The following is a 22,294-nucleotide window of genomic DNA, read 5'->3' on the forward strand; positions in this document are numbered from 1 at the left end:
GGGTCCTGAGGGGTTTGGGGGTCATGGGGGTCCTGAGGGGTTTGGGGGTCCCGGGGGGTTTGGGGGGTCATGGGGGTCCTGAGGGGTTTGGGGGTCCCAGGGGGGTTTGGGGGGTCATGGGGGTCCTGAGGGGTTTGGGGGTCCCAGGGGGTTTGGGGGGTCATGGGGGTCCTGAGGGGTTTGGGGGTCCCAGAGGGGTTTGGGGGGTCAGGGGGGTCCTGAGGGGTTTGGGGGTCCCAGGGGGTTTGGGGGGTCAGGGGGGTCCTGAGGGGTTTGGGGGTCCCAGGGGGTTTGGGGGGTCATGGGGGTCCTGAGGGGTTTGGGGGTCCCAGGGGGGTTTTTGGGGGTCATGGGGGTCCTGAGGGGTTTGGGGGTCCCAGGGGGGTTTGGGGGGTCATGGGGGTCCTGAGGGGTTTGGGGGTCCCAGGGGGGTTTTTGGGGGTCATGGGGGTCCTGAGGGGTTTGGGGGTCCCAGGGGGGTTTGGGGGGTCATGGGGGTCCTGAGGGGTTTGGGGGTCCCAGGGGGGTTTTTGGGGGTCATGGGGGTCCTGAGGGGTTTGGGGGTCACAGGGGGGTTTTTGGGGGTCATGGGGGTCCTGAGGGGTTTGGGGGTCCCAGGGGGGTTTGGGGGGTCATGGGGGTCCTGAGGGGTTTGGGGGTCCCGGGGGGTTTGGGGGGTCATGGGGGTCCTGAGGGGTTTGGGGGTCCCAGGGGGGTTTGGGGGGTCATGGGGGTCCTGAGGGGTTTGGGGGTCCCAGGGGGGTTTGGGGGGTCATGGGGGTCCTGAGGGGTTTGGGGGTCACAGGGGGGTTTTTGGGGGCCATGGGGGTCCTGAGGGATTTGGGGGTCCCGGGGGGTTTGGGGGGTCATGGGGGTCCTGAGGGGTTTGGGGGTCCCAGGGGGTTTGGGGGGTCAGGGGGGTCCTGAGGGGTTTGGGGGTCCCGGGGGGCTTGGGCGGTCATGGGGGTCCTGAGGGGTTTGGGGGTCCCAGGGGGTTTGGGGGGTCATGGGGGTCCTGAGGGGTTTGGGGGTCCCGGGGGGTTTGGGGGGTCATGGGGGTCCTGAGGGGTTTGGGGGTCCCGGGGGGTTTGGGGGTCATGGGGGTCCTGAGGGGTTTGGGGGTCCCAGGGGGTTTGGGGGGTCATGGGGGTCCTGAGGGGTTTGGGGGTCCCAGGGGGGTTTGGGGGGTCATGGGGGTCCTGAGGGGTTTGGGGGTCCCAGGGGGGGTTTGGGGGGTCATGGGGGTCCTGAGGGGTTTGGGGGTCCCAGGGGGTTTGGGGGGTCATGGGGGTCCTGAGGGGTTTGGGGGTCCCAGGGGGGTTTGGGGGGTCATGGGGGTCCTGAGGGGTTTGGGGGTCCCAGGGGGGTTTGGGGGGTCATGGGGGTCCTGAGGGGTTTGGGGTCCCGGGGGTTTTGGGGGGTCATGGGGGTCCTGAGGGGTTTGGGGGTCCCAGGGGGGTTTGGGGGGTCATGGGGGTCCTGAGGGGTTTGGGGGTCCCAGGGGGTTTGGGGGGTCATGGGGGTCCTGAGGGGTTTGGGGGTCCCAGGGGGGTTTGGGGGGTCATGGGGGTCCTGAGGGGTTTGGGGGTCCCAGGGGGGTTTTCGGGGGTCATGGGGGTCCTGAGGGGTTTGGGGGTCCCGGGGGGGTTTGGGGGGTCATGGGGGTCCTGAGGGGTTTGGGGGTCCCAGGGGGGTTTGGGGGGTCATGGGGGTCCTGAGGGGTTTGGGGGTCCCAGGGGGTTTGGGGGGTCATGGGGGTCCTGAGGGGTTTGGGGGTCCCAGGGGGGTTTGGGGGGTCATGGGGGTCCTGAGGGGTTTGGGGGTCCCAGGGGGTTTGGGGGGTCATGGGGGTCCTGAGGGGTTTGGGGGTCCCAGGGGGGTTTGGGGGGTCATGGGGGTCCTGAGGGGTTTGGGGGTCCCAGGGGGGTTTGGGGGGTCATGGGGGTCCTGAGGGGTTTGGGGGTCCCAGGGGGGTTTGGGGGGTCATGGGGGTCCTGAGGGGTTTGGGGGTCCCAGGGGGGTTTGGGGGGTCATGGGGGTCCTGAGGGGTTTGGGGGTCCCAGGGGGGTTTTCGGGGGTCATGGGGGTCCTGAGGGGTTTGGGGGTCCCAGGGGGGTTTGGGGGGTCATGGGGCTCCTGAGGGGTTTGGGGGTCCCAGGGGGGTTTTCGGGGGTCATGGGGGTTTGGGGGTCAGGGAGCTTTGGGGGTCCTGGGGGATTTGGGGTTCATGTGGGGGTTTAGGGGTCCCAGGTGTTTTGGGGTCCTGGGGGGGGGAAAGGGTTGGGGCCCTGGGGGTTTTGGGCTTTGGGGGTCCCGGGGGGGGTTTTGGGGTCCTGGGGGTTTTGGGGTCCCAGGGGGTTTTGGGGTCCCAGGGTGGGCTTTGGGGCCCCCTGGGGGCGTTTTTGGGGTTGGGGATCCCTGGGGGGGGTTTGGGGGTCTCAGGGGGTCCTGGGGTGGTTTTGGGGGGTCCTGGGGGTGTTGGGGGTCAGCCCCATCTGCCCGCAGGTACCCGGGGGTGGGTTTTGGGGGGTCCATGGGGGGGTTTTGGGGGTCCCGGGGGGTTTTGGGGTTCAGCCCCATCTGCCCGCAGGTACCTGGGGGTGAATGGGGGGATATGGGGGTCCCAGGGGGGTTTTGGGGGGTCCATGGGGGGGTTTGGGGGGTCCCGGGGGGTTTTGGGGTTCAGCCCCATCTGCCCGCAGGTACTGGGGGTGAATGGGGGGATTTGGGGGGGTTTTGGGGGGATATGGGGGGTTTTGGGGGTCCCGGGGGGTTTTGGGGTTCAGCCCCCTCTGCCCACAGGTACCCGGGGGTGAATGGGGGGATATGGGGGTCCCGGGGGTGTTGGGGTTCAGCCCCATCTGCCTGCAGGTACCTGGGGGTGGGTTTTGGGGGGTCCATGGGGGGTTTTGGGGGTCCCGGGGGGTGTTGGGGTTCAGCCCCACGTGCCCCCCGCAGGTACCCGGGGGTGGGTTTTGGGGGGTCCATGGGGTGTTTTGGGGGTCCCGGGGGGTGTTGGGGTTCAGCCCCATGTGCCCCCCGCAGGTACCCGGGGGTGCACGTGCAGAACTTCAGCACGAGCTGGCGGGACGGGCGCGCGTTCAACGCCGTCATCCACCGGCACCGGTCTGTGGGGCGGGGGTGGGGCTGGGGATGTGGGGCTGGGGTGTGGGGCTGGGTGTGGGGCGGGGGTGGGGCAGGGGATGTGGGGCGGGGTGTGGGGCGGGGTGTGGGGCTGGGGTGTGGAGTGATGATGTAGGGCAGGGTGTGGGGCTGGGGTGGGGCTGGGTGTGGGCTGGACTGTGGGGCTGGGGTGTAGACCAGTGATGTAGGGCAGGGATGTGGGGCAGGGATGTGGGGCTGGGGCTGTGGGGCGGGGTGTGGGGCTGGGGATGTGGGGCTGGGATGTGGAGCGGTGATGTAGGGCAGGGATGTGGGGCTGGGATGTGGGGCTGGGGATGTGGGGCTGGGGATGTGGGGCTGGGGTGTGGAGTGATGATGTAGGGCAGTGATGTGGGGTGGGATGTGAGGCAGGGTGTGGGGCTGGGGATGTGGGGCAGGGTGTGGGGCTGGCATGTAGGGCAGTGATGTGGGGCTGGGATGTGGGGTGGGCTGTGGGGTGGAATGTGGGGCAGTGATGTGGGGATGTGAGGCTGGGATGTGGGGCTGTGGATGTGGAGCGGTGATGTGGGGCTGGGGTGTGGGGTGGGATGTGGGGCTGGGGATGTGGGGCTGGGATGTGGTGCTGGGGATGTGGGGCTGGGATGTGGGGCTGGGGTGTGGGGTGGGATGTGGGGCTGGGGATGTGGGGCTGGGGTGTGGGGCAGTGATGTGGGGCTGGGATGTGAGGCAGGGTGTGCGGCAGGGTGTGGGGTGGGGTGTGGGGCTGGGTGTGGGGCGGGGTGTGGAGCTGGAGTGTGGGGCGGGGTGTGGGGCTGGGGTGTGGGGCTGGGGTGTGGAGCAGTGATGTAGGGCAGGGATGTGGGGCTGGGGATGTGGGGCTGGGGATGTGGGGCTGGGATGTAGGGCAGTGATGTGGGGCTGGGATGTGAGGCAGGGTGTGGGGCAGGGTGTGGGGCTGGGGATGTGGGGCTGGGTGTGGGGCTGGCATGTAGGGCAGTGATGTGGGGTGGGCTGTGGGGTGGGATGTGGGGCAGTGATGTGAGGCTGGGATGTGGGGCTGTGGATGTGGAGAGGTGATGTGGGGCTGGGGTGTGGGGTGGGATGTGGTGCTGGGGATGTGGGGCTGGGATGTGGGGCGGCCGTGGTGCAGCTGTGGGGCAGCCATGGGTCGCTATGGGTCGCTATGGGTCTCTATGGGGCTCTATGGGTCTCTATGGGTCTCTATGGGTCTCTATGGGTCGCTATGGGTCTGTCCCCCCAGGCCGGAGCTGGTGCCGGCGCCGTGGGGCAGCAGCGCCCAGCAGCGCTTGCTCAGCACCTTCAGTACCGCATGGGGCGCTATGGGTCTCTATGGGTCTCTATGGGTCTCTATGGGTCGCTATGGGTCTGTCCCCCCAGGCCGGAGCTGGTGCCGGCGCCGTGGGGCAGCAGCGCCCAGCAGCGCTTGCTCAACGCCTTCAGTGTGGCCGAGAAGGAGCTGGGGCTGGCGCCCCTGCTGGACCCCGAGGGTCAGGATTTGGGGGGCCCGGGGGGGTTTGGGGGGGTCCTGGGGGTCCCAGGGGATCATGGGGGTCTGGGGGTCCTGGGGGGTCCCAGAGGGGTTTGGGGGCTCTGGGGGTCCTGGGGGATTTGGGGGTCCAAGGGGGTCTGGGGGTACCAGGGGGTTTGGGGGGTCCTGGGGGGTCCCAATGGGGTCCTGGGGGATTTGGGGGTCCTGGGGAGTCTGGGGGTCCCAGGGGGTTTGGGGGGTCCTGGGGGTCCTGGGGGGTCCCAGGGGGGTTTGGGGGCTCTGGGGGTTTGGGGGGTCCTGGGGGGTCCCAATGGGGTCCTGGGGGATTTGGGGGTCCTGGGGGGTCCCAGGGGGTTTGGGGGGTCCTGGGGGGTCCCAGGGGGGTTTGGGGGCTCTGGGGGTCCTGGGGGATTTGGGGGTCCAAGGGGGTCTGGGGGTCCCAGGGGGTTTGGGGGGTCCTGGGGGGGGTCCCAATGGGGTCCTGGGGGATTTGGGGGTCCAAGGGGGTCTTGGGGTCCCAGGGGGTTTGGGGGGTCCTGTGGGGTCCCAATGGGGTCCTGGGGGATTTGGGGGTCCAAGGGGGTCTGGGGGTCCCAGGGGGTTTGGGGGGGTCCTGGGGGTCCTGGGGGGTCCCAGAGGGGTTTGGGGGCTCTGGGGGTCCTGGGGGATTTGGGGGTCCTGGGGGGTCTGGGGGTCCCAGGGGGGTTTGGGGGCTCTGGGGGTCCTGGGGGATTTGGGGGTCCTGGGGGGTCTGGGGGTCCCAGGGGGGTTTGGAGGGTCCTGGGGGTCCCAGGGGGTTTGGGGGGTCCTGGGGGGTCCCAATGGGGTCCTGGGGGATTTGGGGGTCCAAGGGGGTCTGGGGGTCCCAGGGGGTTTGGGGGGTCCTGGGGGTCCTGGGGGGTCCCAGGGGGGTTTGGGGGCTCTGGGGGTCCTGGGGGATTTGGGGGTCCCAGGGGGTCTGGGGGTACCAGGGGGTTTGGGGGGTCCTGGGGGTCCTGGGGGATTTGGGGGTCCAAGGGGGTCTGGGGGTCCCAGGGGGTTTGGGGGGTCCTGGGGGTCCTGGGGGATTTGGGGGTCCCAGGGGGTCTGGGGGGTCCTGGGGGGTCCCAATGGGGTCCTGGGGGATTTGGGGGGTGATGTGGGGTCCTGGGGGGTTTGGGGGATCCCGAGTGTTTGGGGGGATCCCGGGGGGTGTTTTGGGGGTGTTTTGGGTGTGTTCTGGGGGTGTTGTGGGGGAGTCCCGGAGGGTGTTTTGGGGGTGTTTTGTGGTGTTTTGGGCGTGGTTTTGGGTGTTTTGGGGGTGTTTGGGTGTGTTTTGGGGGTATTTTGGGGTGTTTTAGGGGTGTTTTTGGGTGTTTTGGGGTGTTCTGGGGTGTTTTGGGGGTATTCTGGGGTGTCTTGGGGGTGTTTTGGGGGTGTTTTGGGGGTGTTTTTTGGTGTTTTGGGGTTGTTTTGGGGTGTTTTTGGGTGTTTTTGGGGTATTCCAGGGGTGTGTTGGGGGTGGTTTTGGGGTGTTTTGGGGTGTTTTGGGGGTATTCTGGGGTCTTTAGGGGTGATTTTGGGTGTTTTGGGGGTGTTTTGGTGTGTTTTGGGGGTGTTTTTGGGTGTTTTGGGGGTGTTTTGGGGGAGTCCCAGGGGGTGTTCTGGGGTGTTTGGGGGTTGGTTTTGGGTGTTTTGGGGGTATTTTGGGGGTGTTTTTGGGTGTTTTGGGGGTGTTTTGGTGTGTTTTGGCGTGTTTTGGGGGGTGTTTTGAGGGTGTTTGTTTTTGGGGTATTCCGGGGGTGCTTTGGGGGTGCTTTGGGGGTGTTTTGGGGGTGTTTTTGGGGTATTCCGGGGGTGGTTTTGGGTGTTTTTGGGTGTTTTGGGGTGTTTTAGGGGTGTTTTGGGGGTGTTTTTGGGTGTTCTGGGGGTGTTTTTGGGTGTTTTGGGGGTGTTTTTGGGTGTTTTTGGGGTATTCTGGGTGTGTTTTGGGGGTGTTTTTGGGTGTTTTGGGGTATTCCGGGGGTGTTTTTGGGGTATTCCGGGGCTGTTTTGGGGTGTTTTGGGGGTGTTTTTGGGTGTTTTGGGGTATTCTGGGTGTGTTTTGGGGGTATTTTTGGGGTATTCCGGGGGTGTTTTTGGGTGTTTTGGGGGTGTTTTTGGGGTATTCCGGGTGTGTTTTGGGGTGTTTTGGGGTTGTTTTGGGGTGTTTTTGGGTGTTTTGGGGGTGTTTTTGGGGTATTCCGGGTGTGTTTTGGGGTGTTTTGGGGTTGTTTTGGGGTGTTTTTGGGTGTTTTTGGGGTGTTTTGTGGTGTTTTGGGGGTGTTTTGGGGGTGTTTTTGGGTGTTTTTGGGTGTTTTTGGGGTGTTTTGTGGTGTTTTGGGTGTGGTTTTGGGTGTTTTGGGGTATTTTGGGGTGTTTTTGGGTGTTTTTGGGTGTTTTTGGGGTATTTTGGGGTGTTTTTGGGTGTTTTTGGGGTGTTTTGTGGTGTTTTGGGGGTGTTTTTGGGTGTTTTGGGGGTGTTTTTGGGTGTTTTTGGGTGTTTTGTGGTGTTTTGGGGGGTGTTTTTGTGTGTTTTGTGGTGTTTTGGGCGGTGTGTGTCCCAGCGCCGCCCGCAGACGTGTGCGTGGAGCAGCCGGACGAGCGCTCCGTGCTCACCTACGTGTCCGCCCTCTACCACCGCCTCTCGTCCATGAGCGCGACCGAGAGGAACCGCAGGCGCCTGGGGAAGGTGCGGGGGGACGCGCGGACACGGGGACACGGGACACAGGACAGGGGGACATGGGGACACGGGACAGGGGGACATGGGGACACGGGACAGGGGGACATGGGACAGGGGGACACGGGACGGGGGGACACGGGACATGGGGACATGGGGACATGGGACATGGGGACATGGGACAGGGGGACATGGGGACACGGGGACACGGGACAGGGGACAGGGGGACATGGGGACACGGGGACACGGGACAGGGGACAGGGGGACATGGGACAGGGGGACATGGGGACATGGGACAGGGGGACATGGGACAGGGGACAGGGGGACACGGGACAGGGGGACACGGGACAGGGGGACATGGGACAGGGGGACATGGGACAGGGGGACATGGGGACATGGGACATGGGGACACGGGACAGGGGGGACACAGGATGGATGGACACGGGACAGGGGGACATGGGACAGGGGGACACAGGACAGGGGGACATGGGACATGGGGACACGGGACAGGGGGACATGGGACATGGGGACATGGGACAGGGGGATAGGGGGACATGGGGACATGGGACAGGGGGACATGGGGACATGGGACAGGGGGACACGGGACAGGGGGACACAGGATGGATGGACACGGGACGGGGGGACATGGGACAGGGGGACACGGGACAGGGGGACATGGGACAGGGGGACATGGGGATATGGGACAGGGGGACACGGGATGGACGGACACGGGACAGGGGGACACGGGGACATGGGACAGGGGACAGGGGGACATGGGACACGGGGACATGGGGACACGGGACGGACATGGGGACACGGGACAGGGGGACACGGGGACACGGGACGGACGGACACGGGACAGAGGGACACGGGACATGGGGACATGGGACAGGGGGACATGGGACAGGGGGACACGGGACAGGGGGACATGGGGACACGGGACGGACATGGGGACACGGGACAGGGGGACACGGGGACACGGGACGGACGGACACGGGACAGAGCGACACAGGACAGGGGGACATGGGGATCAGGGACAGACAGACATGGGGATCAGGGACAGGTGGACACAGGACAGGTGGACACAGGCGGACACAGGGACAAGGGACAGGTGGACATGGGACAGACGGACACAGGGACACAGGACAGGAGGACGTGGGGACACGGGACAGGGGGACATGGGGACAGACGGACACGGGGAGGGACGGGCCCAGCAGTGACCCAGGGGGGAGGGAGGAGAGCAAAGTGTGAATGGACGGACAGAGGCAGGACAGACGGACATGGGGCTGGACAGACGGACATGGGGCTGGACAGACGGACATGGGGCTGGAGAGAAGGACAGAGAGCTGGACAGACAGACAAGAGGCTGGACAGACAGATATGGGGCTGGGCAGACAAACACAGGGCTGGACAGACAGACAGGGACAAGACAGACAGACATGTGGCAGGACAGACAGACATGGGGCTGGACAAACAAATACGGAGCAGGACAGACGGACAGAACCCCAGCCAGACGGATGTGGGGCAGGACAGACACACAGAGGGGCTGGCCAGATGGACAGACAGATGGGCCGGGGCGGGGGGGGGGGGGCTGGCAGACGGACAGATGGACAGACAGACAGATGGACAGACGGCCAGGATAAGCCGGGAACGAGCTGTTGGGGGCGGTGAAAAGGGACCCGGGGGTGACCATGAACAAAGGGGTTAATGCAGATATTACCAGGATACACCCGAGGATCGTATACATATATATGTATGTATGTATATAATATATACAGCTATAGTACCCTGAGAACGCCTGAGCTGGGAAGCTAAGCAGGGTCAGCCCCGGTCAGTGCTTGGATGGGAGACCTTATACACAGCCATAGCACCTTGAGAACACCTGAGCTGGGAAGCTAAGCAGGGTCGGCCCCGGTCAGTGCTTGGATGGGAGACCTTATACACAGCCATAGCACCCTGAGAACACCTGAGCTGGGAAGCTAAGCAGGGTCGGCCCCGGTCAGTGCTTGGATGGGAGACCTTATACACAGCCATAGCACCCTGAGAACACCTGAGCTGGGAAGCTAAGCAGGGTCAGCCCCGGTCAGTACTTGGATGGGAGACCGGCCATAGCACCTTGAGAACACCTGAGCTGGGAAGCTAAGCAGGGTCAGCCCCGGTCAGTACTTGGATGGGAGACCTTATACACAGCCATAGCACCTTGAGAACACCTGAGCTGGGAAGCTAAGCAGGGTCGGCCCCGGTCAGTGCTTGGATGGGAGACCATGGAGGCCAATGGGACCTGGGGTGGGTTAGAAGGGGGTGCTCAGTAGGTCAGGGAGGTTCTCCTGCCCTCTACTCTGCCCTTTAAATAGGGTTTAGTTCAGATACTACCAGGATATGCCTGGGGGACACATATATACATGTATATGTGCATATTTATATGTATACATACATGTAGTGTAGCACCCTGAGAACGCCCAGTCTCATGTGATCTGGGAAGCTAAGCAGGGTCGGCCCCGGTCAGTGCTTGGATGGGAGACCACAAGGCCAATGGGGCCTGGGGTGGGTTAGAAGGGGGTGCTCAGTAGGTCCAGAGGGGTTCTCCTGCCCCTCTATGCTGCCCATGGAATAAGGGTTTAGTTCAGGTACTATCAGGATATACTTGAGAAACATATATATATACATATATATATATATATATAGTTATAGCACCCTGAGAATGCTTCATCTGGGAAGCTAAGCAGGGTCAGCCCTGGTCAGTGCTTGGATGGGAGACCATTAGAAGTGGGGTGGTCAGTAGGTCCAGATGGGTTCTCCTGCCCCTCTACTCTGCCCTTGAAAAACGGGTTCAGATACTATCAAGATATACTTGTGGAACATATATGTATACATACATATATACATATATACGCATAAATTACTGCTGTTGTCCGATCTGGGAAGCTAAGCAGGGTCGGCCCCGGTCAGTACTTGGATGGGAGACCGACCATAGGACCCTGAGAACACCTGAGCTGGGAAGCTAAGCAGGGTCAGCCGCGGTCAGTACTTGGATGGGAGACCTTATACACAGCCATAGCACCTTGAGAACACCTGCGCTGGGAAGCTAAGCAGGGTCGGCCCCGGTCAGTGCTTGGATGGGAGACCTGTGGCACACCAATGGTACCTGGGGGGTGGCTTAGAAGGGGGGTGCTCAGTGTATCCAGAGGGGCTGACGGTTGGGGGTGCAGCCCACCCGTGCCACCGTGGTTCCGTGGGGCAGGTTCTGGACGCGGCGCTGGAGGCCGAGCAGCTCGTGGGGCGCTACGAGGAGCAGGCGGCCGAGCTGCTGGGCTGGATCCAGCGCACGGTGCTGGCGCTCACCGACCCGCGGCTGCCGGCGGCGCTGCCGGCGCTGCAGGGGCAGCTCCAGGCCTTCAGCAGCTACCGCACCACCGAGAAACCCCCGCGGTGAGACCCCAAAACCACCCATGGGACCCCAAACCTCCCCAGGACCCCCAAAACCACCCATGGGACCCCAAACCCCCCTGGGACCCCCCTGTGCCCAGGGCTGCAGGTGTGGTTGGGGTCCCATGGTGTGGTTGGGGCCCCATGGGTGTTTGGGGTCCCATGGGGTGTTCTGGGGGGTCCCACAGTGTGGTTGGGGTCCCATGGTGTGGTTGGGGCCCCATGGGGTAACTGGGGGGTCCCATGGGGTGTTCTGGGGGGTCCCACGGTGTGGTTGGGGTCCCATGGGTGTTCGGGGTCCCGTGGGGTGACTGGGGGGTCCCATGGGGTGTTGGGGGTCCCGTGGGGTGACTGGGGGGTCCCACGGTGTGGTTGGGGTCCCATGGGTGTTCTGGGGGGTCCCACGGTGTGGTTGGGGTCCCATGGGTGTTCAGGGTCCCGTGGGGTGACTGGGGGGTCCCATGGTGTGGTTGGGGTCCCATGGGTGTTCAGGGTCCCGTGGGGTGACTGGGGGGTCCCATGGGGTGTTCGGGGTCCCATGGGGTGTTCTGGGGGGTCCCATGATGTGGTTGGGGTCCCATGGGTGTTCTGGGGGGTCCCACGATGTGGTTGGGGTCCCATGGGTGTTTGGGGTCCCGTGGGGTGACTGGGGGGTCCCACGATGTGGTTGGGGTCCCATGGGTGTTCGGGGTCCCATGGGGTAACTGGGGGGTCCCACAGTGTGGTTGGGGTCCCATGGGTGTTCGGGGTCCCATGGGGTGACTGGGGGGTCCCATGGGGTGTTCTGGGGGGTCCCACGATGTGGTTGGGGTCCCATGGGGTGTTTGGGGTCCCATGGGTGTTCTGGGGGGTCCCATGGTGCGGTTGGGGTCCCATGGGTGTTCGGGGTCCCGTGGGGTGACTGGGGGGTCCCATGGTGCGGTTGGGGTCCCATGGGTGTTCAGGGTCCCGTGGGGTGACTGGGGGGTCCCACGGTGTGGTTGGGGTCCCATGGGTGTTCGGGGTCCCATGGGGTGACTGGGGGGTCCCATGGGGTGTTCTGGGGGGTCCCACGATGTGGTTGGGGTCCCATGGGGTGTTTGGGGTCCCATGGGTGTTCTGGGGGGTCCCATGGTGCGGTTGGGGTCCCATGGGTGTTCGGGGTCCCGTGGGGTGACTGGGGGGTCCCATGGTGCGGTTGGGGTCCCATGGGTGTTCAGGGTCCCGTGGGGTAACTGGGGGGTCCCACGATGTGGTTGGGGTCCCATGGGTGTTCGGGGTCCCGTGGGGTGACTGGGGGGTCCCATGGTGTGGTTGGGGTCCCATGGGTGTTTGGGGTCCCGTGGGGTGACTGGGGGGTCCCATGGGGTGTTTGGGGGTCCCGTGGGGTGACTGGGGGGTCCCATGGGGTGTTTGGGGTCCCATGGGGTGACTGGGGGGTCCCATGGGGTGTTTGGGGTCCCGTGCGGTGACTGGGGGGTCCCACGGTGTGGTTGGGGTCCCATGGGTGTTCGGGGTCCCGTGGGGTGTTTGGGGTCCCGTGGGGTGACTGGGGGGTCCCATGCGGTGTTTGGGGTCCCGTGGGGTGCCTGGGGGTCCCACGGAGCCGCTGTCCCCAGGTTCACGGCCAAGGGTGCCCTGGAGGTGCTGCTGTTCTCGCTCCAGAGCCGCATGCGCAGCAACAACCAGCGCGTCTGGGTGCCCGGGGACGGGCGGCTGCTCGCCGACATCAACAGGGTGGGGACACGGGGACACGGGGGGACACTGGGGACGCTGGGGGACACGGGGACACGGGGGGACATGCGGGCATTGGGGATATGGGGGACATTGGGGGACATGGGGACATTGGGGATACGGGGACATGGGGGACACGGGGACATTGGGGATATGGGGGGGACATGGGGACATTGGGGAACATGGGGGACATGGGGGGACATTGGGGATATGGGGGGGACATGGGGACATTGGCGGACATGGGGGACATGGGGGGACATTGGGGATATGGGGACATTTGGGGACATTGGGGGACATGGGGGACATGGGGGGACATTGAGGATATGGGGACATGGGGGATATTGGGGGACATGGGGGACATGGGGGGACATAGGGGATATGGGGACATGGGGACATTGGGGAACATGGGGGACATGGGGACATTGGGGAACATGGGGGACATGGGGGGACATAGGGGATATGGGGACATGGGGGGACATTGGGGGACACGGGGACATTGGGGATATGGGGGGGACATGGGGACATTGGGGGACATGGGGGGACACTGGGGAACATGGGGGACATGGGGACATTGGGGGACACGGGGACATTGGGGATATGGGGGGGACATGGGGACATGGGGGACATGGGGGGACATGGGGACGTTGGGGATATGGGGACACTGGGGGATTTGGGGATATGGGGACATTGGGGGACTTGGGGACATGGGGACATTGGGGGACTCAGGGTCACTGATGTCATTGGGGGACACCAGGGACACAGGGACATGGGGACACTGGAGACACAAGGGTCTCTGGGACATCAGGGACATCGGGGGACATTGGGGGACATGGGGACACTGGGACATGGGGGACACCATGGACATTGGGACATCGGGGGACTTGGGGACACCAGGGACATGGGGACACTGGGGACATGGGGGACACGGGGACATTGGGGACACAACAGGGGACATCACGGCAGTGGGGGGGGTGGGCACAGTGCCTGAGCCTGGCAGTGGCTGGAGAAGGCGGTGACATCGTGGTGACATTGCGGTGACATCAGGGTGTCAATGCAATGACATCAGGGTGTCAAGTCGGTGACATCGGGGTGACATTGGCTGTCAAGGCGGTGACATCCGGGTGTCAAAGTGGTGATGTCAGCGTGTCAAGGTGGTGACATTGTGGTGACATCAGGGTGACAAGGTGGTGATGTCAGGTTGTCAAAGCGGTGACCTGAGGGTGACAAGGTGGTGACATCAGGGTGACATTGGCTGTCAAGGCGGTGACATCAGGGTGTCAAAGAGGTGACACCGGGGTGCTGAGGTGGTGACATCAGGGTGTGAAGGCTGTGACATTGGCTGTCAAGGTGGTGACATCGGGGCGTCAAAGAGGTGACATCAGGGTGACATTGGCTGTCAAGGTGGTGACATTGGGGTGGGAAAGTGGTGACATCAGGGTCACCTCTGTCCCCCGTGTGTCCCCTGGCGTGGGCGGGGCTGGAGCGGGCGGAGCTGGCGCTGTCACCAGGTGGTGTCACCAATGGTGTCACCGATGTCACCGGGTGGTGTCACCGATGGTGTCAGTGGTGTCACCGGGTGGTGTCACCGATGTCACCGGGTGGTGTCACCGATGGTGTCAGTGGTATCACCGGGTGGTGTCACCAATGTCCCCCGTGTCCCCAGGCGTGGGCGGGGCTGGAGCGGGCGGAGCTGGCGCTGTCACCGGGTGGTGTCACCGATGGTGTCACCGATGTCACCGGGTGGTGTCTCCGATGGTGTCAGTGGTGTCACCGGGTGGTGTCACCGATGTCACCCATGTGTCCCCAGGCGTGGGCGGGGCTGGAGCGGGTGGAGCTGGCGCTGTCACCGGGTGGTGTCACCGATGGTGTCACCGATGTCACCGGGTGGTGTCACCGATAGTGTCAGTGGTGTCACCGGGTGGTGTCACCGATGTCACCCATGTGTCCCCAGGCGTGGGCGGGTCTGGAGCGGGCGGACCTGGCGCTGTCACCGGGTGGTGTCACCCATGTCACCGGGTGGTGTCACCCATGTCACCCATGTGTCCCCAGGCGTGGGCGGGGCTGGAGCGGGCGGAGCTGGCGCTGTCACCGGGTGGTGTCACGCATGTCACCGGGTGGTGTCACCGGTGTCACCCGTGTGTCCCTGTGTCCCCAGGCGTGGGCGGGGCTGGAGCGGGCGGAGCTGGCGCTGTCACCGGGTGGTGTCACCGATGGTGTCACCGATGTCACCGGGTGGTGTCACCGATGTCACCCATGTGTCCCCAGGCGTGGGTGGGGCTGGAGCGGGCGGAGCTGGCGCTGTCACCGGGTGGTGTCACCGATGGTGTCACCAATGTCACCGGGTGGTGTCACCGATGGTGTCAGTGGTGTCACTGGGTGGTGTCACCGATGTCACCGGGTGGTGTCACCGATGGTGTCAGTGGTGTCACCGGGTGGTGTCACCGATGTCCCCCGTGTCCCCAGGCGTGGGCGGGGCTGGAGCGGGCGGAGCTGGCGCTGTCACCGGGTGGTGTCACCGATGTCACCGGGTGGTGTCACCCATGTCACCGGGTGGTGTCACCGGTGTCACCCGTGTGTCCCCGTGTCCCCAGGCATGGGCGGGGCTGGAGCGGGCGGAGCTGGCGCTGTCACCGGGTGGTGTCACCGATGGTGTCACCGATGTCACCGGGTGGTGTCACCGATGTCCCCGTGTCCCCAGGCGTGGGCGGGGCTGGAGCGGGCGGAGCTGGCGCTGTCACCGGGTGGTGTCACCAATGGTGTCACCGATGTCACCGGGTGGTGTCACCGATGTCACCCATGTGTCCCCAGGCGTGGGCGGGGCTGGAGCGGGCGGAGCTGGCGCTGTCACCGGGTGGTGTCACCGATGGTGTCACCGATGTCACCGGGTGGTGTCACCGATGTCCCCGTGTCCCCAGGCGTGGGCGGGGCTGGAGCGGGCGGAGCTGGCGCTGTCACCGGGTGGTGTCACCAATGGTGTCACCGATGTCACCGGGTGGTGTCACCGATGTCACCCATGTGTCCCCAGGCGTGGGCGGGGCTGGAGCGGGCGGAGCTGGCGCTGTCACCGGGTGGTGTCACCCATGTCACCGGGTGGTGTCAGCCATGTCACCGGGTGGTGTCACCGGTGTCACCCGTGTGTCCCTGTGTCCCCAGGCGTGGGTGGGGCTGGAGCGGGCGGACCTGGCGCTGTCACCGGGTGCTGTCACCGATGTCACCAGGTGGTGTCACCCATGTCACCGGGTGGTGTCACCGATGTCACCCATGTGTCCCCAGGCGTGGGCGGGGCTGGAGCGGGCGGAGCTGGCGCTGTCACCGGGTGGTGTCACCGATGTCCCCGGGTGGTGTCACCGATGGTGTCAGTGGTGTCACCGGGTGGTGTCACCGATGTCCCCGGGTGGTGTCACCGCTGTCACCCGTGTGTCCCCGTGTCCCCAGGCGTGGGTGGGGCTGGAGCGGGCGGACCTGGCGCTGTCACCGGGTGGTGTCACCGATGTCCCCGGGTGGTGTCACCGATGGTGTCAGTGGTGTCACCAGTGGTGTCACCGATGTCCCCGGGTGGTGTCACCGGTGTCACCCGTGTGTCCCTGTGTCCCCAGGCGTGGGCGGGGCTGGAGCGGGCGGAGCTGGCGCTGTCACCGGGTGGTGTCACCGATGGTGTCACCGATGTCACCGGGTGGTGTCACCGATGTCACCCATGTGTCCCCAGGCGTGGGTGGGGCTGGAGCGGGCGGAGCTGGCGCTGTCACCGGGTGGTGTCACCGATGGTGTCACCAATGTCACCGGGTGGTGTCACCGATGGTGTCAGTGGTGTCACTGGGTGGTGTCACCGATGTCACCGGGTGGTGTCACCAATGGTGTCAGTGGTGTCACCGGGTGGTGTCACCGATGTCACCGGGTGGTGTCACCGATGTCCCCCGTGTCCCCAGGCGTGGGCGGGGCTGGAGCGGGCGGAGCTGGCGCTGTCACCGGGTGGTGTCACCGATGTCACCGGGTGGTGTCACCCATGTCACCGGGTGGTGTCACCGGTGTCACCCGTGTGTCCCCGTGTCCCCAGGCATGGGCGGGGCTGGAGCGGGCGGAGCTGGCGCTGTCACCGGGTGGTGTCACCGATGGTGTCACCGATGTCACCGGGTGGTGTCTCCGATGTCCCCGTGTCCCCAGGCGTGGGCGGGGCTGGAGCGGGCGGAGCTGGCGCTGTCACCGGGTGGTGTCACCGATGGTGTCACCGATGTCACCGGGTGGTGTCACCGATGTCCCCCGTGTCCCCAGGCGTGGGCGGGGCTGGAGCGGGCGGAGCACGCGCGGGAGCTGGCGCTGCGCACCGAGCTGATCCGGCAGGAGCAGCTGGAACAGCTGGCTCAGCGCTTCCACCGCAAGGCGCAGATGCGGGAGAGCTGGCTCGGGGACAACCGGCGGCTGCTGGCGCAGGTGACACCGCCTGGGGACGTGGGGACGCGCGACACAGTCGCCCTGGGGACACAGGGACGCAGGGACGTGGGGGTCACAGTCCGTGGCCATCCTGGGGACTTGGGGACATGGGAGGCACAGAACAGGGCCACCCACAGTGTCCCCCATGTCCCCCACATCCCCAATGTCCCCTATATCCCCCATGTCCCCAACATCCCCCATGTCCCCTATATCCCCCATGTCCCCCCATATCCACTATGACCCCCACATCCCCCATATCCCCCCATGTCCCCCACATCCCCCCATGTCCCCCCATGACCCCACATCCCCCATATGCCCCCATGTCCCACACATCCCCCATGACCCTCCATATCCCCCATGACCCCCATGTCTCCCATGACCCCCACATCCTCCACGACCCCCATATCCCCCCATGTCCCCCACATCCCCCATTCCCATGTCCCCACATCCCCCATATCCCATGACCCCCATGCCCCCCACATCCCCCCATGACCCCACATCCCCCATATCCCCCCATGACCCCCATATCCCCCCACATCCCCCATGACCCCCACATCCCCCATATCCACCATGACCCATATGTCCCCATGTCCCCCACATCCCCCATATTCCCCATATCCCCCTTGTCCCCCATGACCCCCACATCCCCCCATGTCCCCACATCCCCCATATCGCCCCACATCCCCCATGTCCCCCTGTGACCCCCATGTCCCCCATGACACCCACATCCCCCCATGACCTCCACATCCCCCATGCACCCCGTATCCCCCCATATCCCCCATGACCCCCACGCCCCCCACATCCCCCCGCATCCCCCATGACCCCCACATCCCCCATGTCCCCCACATCCCCCATGTCCCCCATATCCCCCATGACCCCCACATCCCCCATGACCCTCTGTGACCCCCACATCCCCCCACGACCCCACATCCCCCATATCCCCCATGACCCCCACATCCCCTATATCCCCCCATGCCCCCCGATGACTCCCATGTCCCCATGACCCCCACATCCCCCATATCCCCCCACATCCCCCATGTCCCCCACATCCCCCATATCCCCCCACATCCCCCATGTCCCCCACATCCCCCCATGACCCCACATCCCCCATATCCCCCACATCCCCCGTATCCCCCCACATCCCCCCATGATCCCACATCCCCCATATCCCCCATGATCCCCATTTCCCCCCACATCCCCCATGCCCCCCATATCCCCCCACATCCCCCATGACCCCACATCCCCCATGACCCCACATCCCCCCATGACCCCACATCCCCCATATCCACCACATCCCCCATATCCCCCCACATCCCCCATGTCCCCCACATCCCCCCATGCCCCCCGATGACTCCCATGTCCCCATGACCCCCACATCCCCCATGTCCCCCACATCCCCCATATCCCCCCACATCCCCCATGACCCTCTGTGACCCCCACATCCCCCATTCCCCCCACATCCCCCATGACCCCCATGTCCCCCACATCCCCCACATCCCCCATGACCCCCACATCCCCCATATCCCCCATGACCCTCTGTGACCCCCACATCCCCCATATCCCCCCATGACCCCACATCCCCCATATCCCCCCACATCCCCCATGACCCCCACATCCCCCATGACCCCCATGGCCCCCACATCCCCCATGACCCCCACATCCTCCATATCCCCCATGACCCTCTGTGACCCCCACATCCCCCCATGATCCCCCATGACCCCCATGGCCCCCATGTCCCCCACATCCCCCCATGACCCCCACATCCCCCATGACTCTCTGTGACCCCCACATCCCCCACATCCCCCCACATCCCCCATGACCCCCATGTCCCCCACATCCCCCATATCCCCCATGACCCCCACATCCCCCATATCCCCCATGACCCTCTGTGACCCCCACATCCCCCCACATCCCCCATGACCCCCACATCCCCCCACATCCCCCATGACCCTCTGTGACCCCCACATCCCCCATGACCCCCATGGCCTCCACATCCCCCACATCCCCCATGTCCCCCACATCCCCCACATCCCCCACATCCCCCACATCCCCCACGTCCCCCACATCCCCCACGTCCCCCACGTCCCCCACATCCCCCCACATCCCCCACATCCCCCATGTCCCCCACATCCCCCACATCCCCCACGTCCCCCACGCCCCCCTGACCCCTCTCCCCCTCCCCCCCCCCGCTCCCCCAGGCCCCGTTTGGCGCGGACCCGCCCGCGGCGGAGGCGGCGCTGCGGCGGCACGAGGCGCTGCGCGCTGACGTCGAGGCGTACGGCGGGCGCGTGGCGGCGCTGGCGGCGGCGGCGGCGGCGCTGGAGGCGGGGCGGTACCACGGGGCGGGCCGCGCGCTGGCGCGCCGGGAGCGCGTGCGCCGCCTGTGGGAGGAGCTGCGCCGGCTGCTGGCCGCGCGCCGGCCCCGCCTCCTGCGCCACGTGCGCCTGCAGGAGGTGCTGGGAGACGCGCGCCACCTGGCGGCCTGGATGGAGCACATGGAGGTGAGGGGGGGGGGGGGCGACACCCGTGCACCCACGGGTTTGGGGGGGTCTGGGGTGTCACTGTGTCCCCTCCAGGTTTGGGGGGGCCATGGGGGGTCACCCATGCACCCACGGGTTTGGGGGGGCTGGGGTGTCACTGTGTCCCCTCCAGGTTTGGGGGGCCCTGGGGTGTCACTGTGTCCCCTCCAGGTTTGGGGGGGCCATGGGGGGTCACCCATGCACCCCCAGGTTTGGGGGGGGTCTGGGGTGTCATTGTGTCCCCCCCCAGGTTTGGGGGGGCCATGGGGGGTCACCCATGCACCCACGGGTTTGGGGGGCCCTGGGGTGTCACCCATGCACCCCCAGGTTTGGGGGGGTCTGGGGTGTCACTGTGTCCCCTCCAGGTTTGGGGGGCCATGGGGGGTCACCCATGCACCCCCAGGTTTGGGGGGCCATGGGGGGTCACCCATGCACCCACGGGTTTGGGGGGCCCTGGGGTGTCATTGTGTCCCCTCCAGGTTTGGGGGGGCCGTGGGGTGTCACCCATGCACCCACGGGTTTGGGGGGCCCTGGGTGTCACCCATGCACCCCCCCAGGTTTGGGGGGACCATGGGGTGTCACCCATGCACCCCCGGGTTTGGGGGGGTCTGGGGTGTCACTGTGTCCCCCCCCCCCAGGTTTGGGGGGGCCCTGGGGTGTCACCCATGCACCCCCGGGTTTGGGGGGGTCTGGGGTGTCACTGTGTCCCCCCCCAGGTTTGGGGGGGCCATGGGGGGTCACCCATGCACCCACGGGTTTGGGGGCCCTGGGGTGTCACTGTGTCCCCCCCCAGGTTTGGGGGGGCCATGGGGGGTCACCCATGCACCCACGGGTTTGGGGGCCCTGGGGTGTCACCCATGCACCCACGGGTTTGGGGGTGTCTGGGGTGTCACTGTGTCCCCCCCCAGGTTTGGGGGGGCCATGGGGGGTCACCCATGCACCCACGGGTTTGGGGGCCCTGGGGTGTCACTGTGTCCCCCCCCAGGTTTGGGGGGGCCATGGGGGGTCACCCATGCACCCACGGGTTTGGGGGCCCTGGGGTGTCACCCATGCACCCACGGGTTTGGGGGTGTCTGGGGTGTCACTGTGTCCCCCCCCAGGTTTGGGGGGGCCATGGGGGGTCACCCATGCACCCCCAGGTTTGGGGGGCCCTGGGTGTCACCCATGCACCCCCCCAGGTTTGGGGGGACCATGGGGGGTCACCCATGCACCCATGGGTTTGGGGAGCCCTGGGGTGTCACTGTGTCCCCCCCTCAGGTTTGGGGGGACCATGGGGGGTCACCCATGCACCCACGGGTTTGGGGAGCCCTGGGTGTCACCCATGCACCTCCAGGTTTGGGGGGCCCTGGGGTGTCACTGTGTCCCCTGCAGGTTTGGGGGGCCCTGGGGTGTCACCCACGGGGTTTGGGGGTGCCGGGAGGGGTCTAGGGGTGCCAGGGCGGTGCTGGGGGGGGTTTGGGGTTCGCACATGGGGTTTGGGGGTGCCAGGGGGGTTTTGGGGTTCACAGGAGGGTTGGGGATGCCAGGTGGGGTTTGGGGTTCACAGGGGGGTCTGGGGGTGCTGGGGGGGTCTGGGGGTGACCTGGGGTGACCCGGGGTCCTCGCGCAGGGCCGCCTGGCGCAGCCCCCCCAGAAGGGGGTTCAGGGGTGCCCGTGGGGGTGCCTGTCGGGGTGTTGGTTGGGGCGCCCATTGGGGTGCCCGTGGGGGTGCCTGTCGGGGTTCCCCGGTTTTGGGGTGACCCGGGGTTCCCCACAGGGCCGCCTGGCGCAGCGCCCTCCGGAGGGGGTTCAGGGTGCCCATTGGGGTGCCTGTCGGGGTGTTGGTTGGGGTGCCCACTGGGGTGCCCGTTTTGGGGTCCCTGTTGGGGTGCCCATTGGGGTGCCTGCTTTGGGGTGCACATGGGGTGACCCGGGGTCCTCACCCAGGGCCGCCTGTCACAGCCCCCCCAGGAGGTGGTTCAGGGTGCCCATTGGGGTGCCTGTCGGGGTTCCCCGGTTTTGGGGTGACCCGGGGTCCCCCACAAGGCCGCCTGGCGCAGCGCCCCCCGGAGGTGGTTCAGGGTGCCCATTGGGGTGCCTGTCGGGGTGTTGGTTGGGGTGCCCATTGTGGTGCCTGTTTTGGGGTGCTCGTTGGGGTGCCCATTGGGGTGCCCGTTTTGGGGTCCCTGTTGGGGTGCCCATTGTGGTGCCTGTTTTGGGGTGCTCGTTGGGGTGCCCATTGGGGTGCCCGTTTTGGGGTCCCTGTTGGGGTGCCCATTGGGGTGCCTGCTTTGGGGTGCACATGGGGTGACCTGGGGTCCTCACCCAGGGCCGCCTGTCACAGCCCCCCCCGGAGGTGGTTCAGGGTGCCCATTGGGGTGCCTGTCGGGGTGTTGGTTGGGGTGCCCACTGGGGTGCCCGTTTTGGGGTCCCTGTTGGGGTGCCCATTGGGGTGCCTGCTTTGGGGTGCACATGGGGTGACCCGGGGTCCTCGCACAGGGCCGCCTGTCACAGCCCCCCCAGGAGGTGGTTCAGGGTGCCCATTGGGGTGCCTGTCGGGGTTCCCCAGTTTTGGGGTGACCCGGGGTCCCCCACAGGACCGCCTGGCGCAGCGCCCCCCGGAGGGGGTTCAGGGTGCCCATTGGGGTGCCCATTGGGGTGCCTGTCGGGGTGTTGGTTGGGGTGCCCATTGGGGTGCCTGTCGGGGTTCCCCAGTTTTGGGGTGACCCGGGGTCCCCCACAGGGCCGCCTGGCGCAGCGCCCCCCAGAGGGGGTTCAGGGTGCCCATTGGGGTGCCTGTCGGGGTGTTGGTTGGGGTGCCCATTGGGGTGCCCATGGGGGTGCCTGTCGGGGTTCCCCAGTTTTGGGGTGACCCGGGGTCCCCCACAGGGCCGCCTG

General features: G+C 66.0%; 1 protein-coding gene and 1 long non-coding RNA gene across 2 annotated transcripts in view; one reads left to right on the forward strand and one right to left on the reverse strand.

The window, feature by feature from the left end:
• Positions 1-22,294, forward strand: part of SPTBN2 (spectrin beta, non-erythrocytic 2) — an 85,462-nt gene that overhangs the window by 12,702 nt on the left and 50,466 nt on the right. The window contains exons 6-12 of the mRNA XM_071801570.1: positions 3,046-3,126; positions 4,522-4,631; positions 7,231-7,343; positions 10,573-10,760; positions 12,356-12,473; positions 16,740-16,898; positions 19,097-19,399. Of these exons, the coding sequence (XP_071657671.1) occupies positions 3,046-3,126; positions 4,522-4,631; positions 7,231-7,343; positions 10,573-10,760; positions 12,356-12,473; positions 16,740-16,898; positions 19,097-19,399 (1,072 nt within the window). The remainder of the gene's footprint in view (positions 1-3,045; positions 3,127-4,521; positions 4,632-7,230; positions 7,344-10,572; positions 10,761-12,355; positions 12,474-16,739; positions 16,899-19,096; positions 19,400-22,294) is intronic.
• Positions 13,546-14,029, reverse strand: LOC139826282 (uncharacterized). The gene is made up of 2 exons (XR_011736231.1): positions 13,913-14,029; positions 13,546-13,809 (listed from the first exon to the last, which is right to left on the reverse strand). It is a non-coding gene; the product is annotated as an uncharacterized lncRNA (long non-coding RNA).

The sequence above is a fragment of the Patagioenas fasciata genome, chromosome 39 (genome assembly GCF_037038585.1).
Source record: "Patagioenas fasciata isolate bPatFas1 chromosome 39, bPatFas1.hap1, whole genome shotgun sequence".
NCBI classification, from domain to species: Eukaryota; Metazoa; Chordata; class Aves; order Columbiformes; family Columbidae; genus Patagioenas; species Patagioenas fasciata.